The sequence below is a fragment of the Nanorana parkeri genome, unplaced genomic scaffold, assembly GCF_000935625.1.
Source record: "Nanorana parkeri isolate BGI_ZX_2015 unplaced genomic scaffold, ASM93562v1 scaffold216, whole genome shotgun sequence".
Classification (NCBI taxonomy): Eukaryota; Metazoa; Chordata; class Amphibia; order Anura; family Dicroglossidae; genus Nanorana; species Nanorana parkeri.
Genome location: NW_017306484.1, coordinates 1,459,000 through 1,462,409, shown reverse-complemented (window position 1 = coordinate 1,462,409; position 3,410 = coordinate 1,459,000). Strand labels below are relative to the sequence as shown.

Genomic DNA, 3,410 nt, shown 5'->3' with positions numbered 1-3,410 from the left:
CCAAATCTAAGAAAAAAAATTTGCCTTTTAGTTATACTTTAAACTTTTACTTTGAGTTTGGTAAGTTTAGTACCAGGTGACCCAGACAGTTCACCTTTCTAACCTTTGGATGAATTATGCAGTCAGTGTACTATAACTGCTTACGCTGCTGTTTTTCATTTGGTAGGTTTCCATAATTAATGGATCCAGCCTGTACGCAAGCTCATATGACCTCACAAACATCATATCGTCCTATCAGGAGAGGAACGGTAAGTCCAGAAAAATTCCTTGCTGACAAAGCAGAGAAGTGTAAGAACTCCTGTCAGTTTTTATTCTCCTTCACTTCCTGTCCCTTTTTGACTGGCTGTGTATGTATGAGAGTCATTGTTTGGTGAGCTGTGTTTTCTGTCATTCCAGTCACCACAGTCCTGAACAACCCGAGTCCAATATGGCTTGTTGGAAGAGGTGCATCAGATCCATTTGTGGTCAATGCGGTTATCCGATACCCCGTGGAGACCATTACATATCCTTTTAACATATTATAATGATACACTGAGCACTTAGATGCCAGACTAGCATTGTGTTAATATCTAGTGTATGCTCTATGTGTGCCGTGTATGTATGATTCCATTGTTGATAGAAAGCACAATGAGTAGCGATCTTTAAGTTAGCAGACATCGGTGACTATGATCAATGACCAGCATTGTGAGTTCCCTGATGATTTATCATAACTGTTACTGCCACTGACTGCTCAGCTATGACAACGGAGACGAGCCAACTCGTGATCAGTACTTTACCTATGACCATTTTAAAGCAAATCCTATACACCATGTGACATAGTTACATAGTTAGTCAGGTTGAAAGAAAACACAAGTCCATCGAGTTCAACCTATAGAGATACGGAGAAAAAAAACGAAGAAAAGCCAAATGTTTATGGACATGTGACCATTACACCTACCTATAAGGCAATACATTATATGGACTCCCCACCAAATTATTGGGCTCGGGTGTTTCCAATGAGGGCAAATGTTAATGCTACAGCATATCAAAACAATTTTAAACAATTGTGTACTTCCAACTTTGTGGCAACAGTTTTGAGAACCATTACTGAGCCCCTTGTGCACAGAGCCAGCTCAATATTGACATGGTTTTGCCAGTTTGATGTGGAGGAATCTGAGTGGCCTGCACAGACCCCGGACCTCAACTCTACTGAATACCTTTGCAGTGAATTGGAATGCAGATTGTGAGCCAAGTCTTCTCATCCAACACCAGTCCTTGATTCCACAAATGGGATCAGGGACTGGTGTTGGGGCACAAATTCCACACTCCAAAATATTCTGTAGGCTGTATTGCCTCAAAGGGGGGTAACTCCATATTAATGGTCATGGTCTTGGAATGGGATGTCCAGCAAGCTCATATACAGGTGAAACTCGAAAAATTAGAATATCGTGCAAAAGTTCATTTATTTCACTAATGCAACTTAGCCGTCTACCAGGAGATTTTGGAGCACTTCATGCTTTCTTCCGCAGACGAGCTCTATGAGGATGCTGACTTCATTTTCCAGCCGGACTTGGCACCTGCCCACACTGCCAAAAATTTTCTGAGATTGTGGATTTGGGGTTTTCATGAGCTGTAAGCCATAATCATCACAATGATGACAAATCACGGCTTGAACTCTCTTGCTTTGCATGTAATGAGTCTCATATATTAGTTTCACCTTTTAAGTTGCATTAGTGAAATAAATGAACTTTTGCACGATATTCTAATTTTTCTAGTTTCACCTGTAGGTGTGATGTCAGATGCTCACAAACCTTTGGTCTTCTAGTGTATGTACTCTGCCTAGGTCCAACACAGCAGACACCTGCAGAAAGGGGATTGAAGCTTACATAGGGCTTTTTTTTTTTTTACTTGAGTCTGGCAGCAAATCAATCAGTGGAGAAGTAAAAGGAAGGTGAGTATAAGCCAGCCTGGGGACCACCATTGACATTAATCTGTTGCCTTGCCAGAATGAGGTCAAGGTAGTCTTCTAAAGGGTATGTAAACCATAACGATGAACTTTCCTTTTTCGCTCCCTTTTGGTCAAATATACTACGGAAAGCGCTTTGTTATTTCTGTTTAATAAGGTCAAAGCAATACCAGTTGACCCTTCCAGGAACCTTGTAAGCTGATAACTTCCTGTACTCTCTGCCTGTGCGTGACTCTTATCAACTTAATTCTTCTCAGCTGTCTATAGAAGAGAGAGATGATTCGGGTAAGGGAAACATAAAGGGTTATTGTACACTTTGTAGCTTGGTGAAATTTAGGGGGGCCTCCAATTTCCACTGGGAAAGTGATTGCCACCATGGTTTTAGGACAGAGAACTAATATACCATGCACCGTTGTGGCAATTGAGAACAGGTTTGTAAAAGGATGGGTTAGCCTTTACTGCCACAAGTTTGTTACAAGTCTGTTCTGTATCTGAGATATGCTCACCAAATGTTGCTTATGTTACATTCATTTCCTTCTTCCTTTTCTGTTCCATGTGATTCCCCTCTGGGAATTAATACCAGTTGTGTCCTTAATAAACTTGCACATATCAGCCTGGCTTTTGGGAGATGATCAAATTCGGCTGGATTCAGTACGTCAGCGTCCTGCTCATCTTCCTCTGGGTCTTTGAGAGGGTGAAAATCTTCGTCTTTCAGAACCAGGTGCTCACTACAGTCCAATCTTCACCAGCATCCTTATTCAAGCAGCACCAGAGCTAGATCCTTAGAAGCTGGCACACATTAACGGTGCTTCTCGGTAATTGTCTACATAGGACCTGATTTTGGTGAAAGGACCACTATGCCTCAGACGGAAAAAGATTTGTTATATACATTGCGTGAAAGCGCCAAACCAGAATCGGGAGCAGACAGAAAGCAGGCACCTAAAAGTATCCTTGAGTGTTTTCATATATTGCACAGAAAGCCACAGCACTTGAATATGCAAATGCTGATCTCTGATAGCTGGCTTGCCCCCTAATTTTTAAGTGTGCTTACTGGCCTGTCCCTTAGTTTCAAAGTCCAAGGGCTGTACTGCCTCTGAGTACTGGCCTGTCCCTAACTTCTGAAGGCAGTGTACTGGCCTGCCCCCAAGGTTTCGGAGCCCTGCCCCCAAGGTTTCGAAGGCCAGAACTGGCCTGCACCGAAGGTTTCGAAGGCCAGAACTGGCCTGCCCCCAAGATTTTGGAAGCCGAGAGCTGGCCTGCCCCCAAGGTTTTGGAAGCCGAGAGCTGGCCTGCCCCCAAGGTTTTGGAAGCCGAGAGCTGGCCTGCCCCCAAGGTTTTGGAAGCCGAGAGCTGGCCTGCCCCCAAGGTTTTCGAAGCCGAGAGCTGGCCTGCCCCCAAGGTTTTCGAAGCCCAGAGCTGGCATGCTCCCTAAGTATCCAAGTCCAAAATCTGGGCTGCCCCCTTC

General features: G+C 43.8%; 1 protein-coding gene across 1 annotated transcript in view; it reads left to right on the top strand.

Moving 5' to 3' along the window:
• The window catches only part of TMEM231 (transmembrane protein 231), a 10,376-nt gene extending 7,538 nt beyond the window's left edge, over positions 1-2,838 (top strand). The window contains exons 6-8 of the mRNA XM_018555875.1: positions 167-248; positions 397-502; positions 2,552-2,838. Of these exons, the coding sequence (XP_018411377.1) occupies positions 167-248; positions 397-502; positions 2,552-2,723 (360 nt within the window). The 3' untranslated portion in view covers positions 2,724-2,838. The remainder of the gene's footprint in view (positions 1-166; positions 249-396; positions 503-2,551) is intronic.
• The last annotated feature ends 572 nt before the right edge of the window (positions 2,839-3,410 follow it).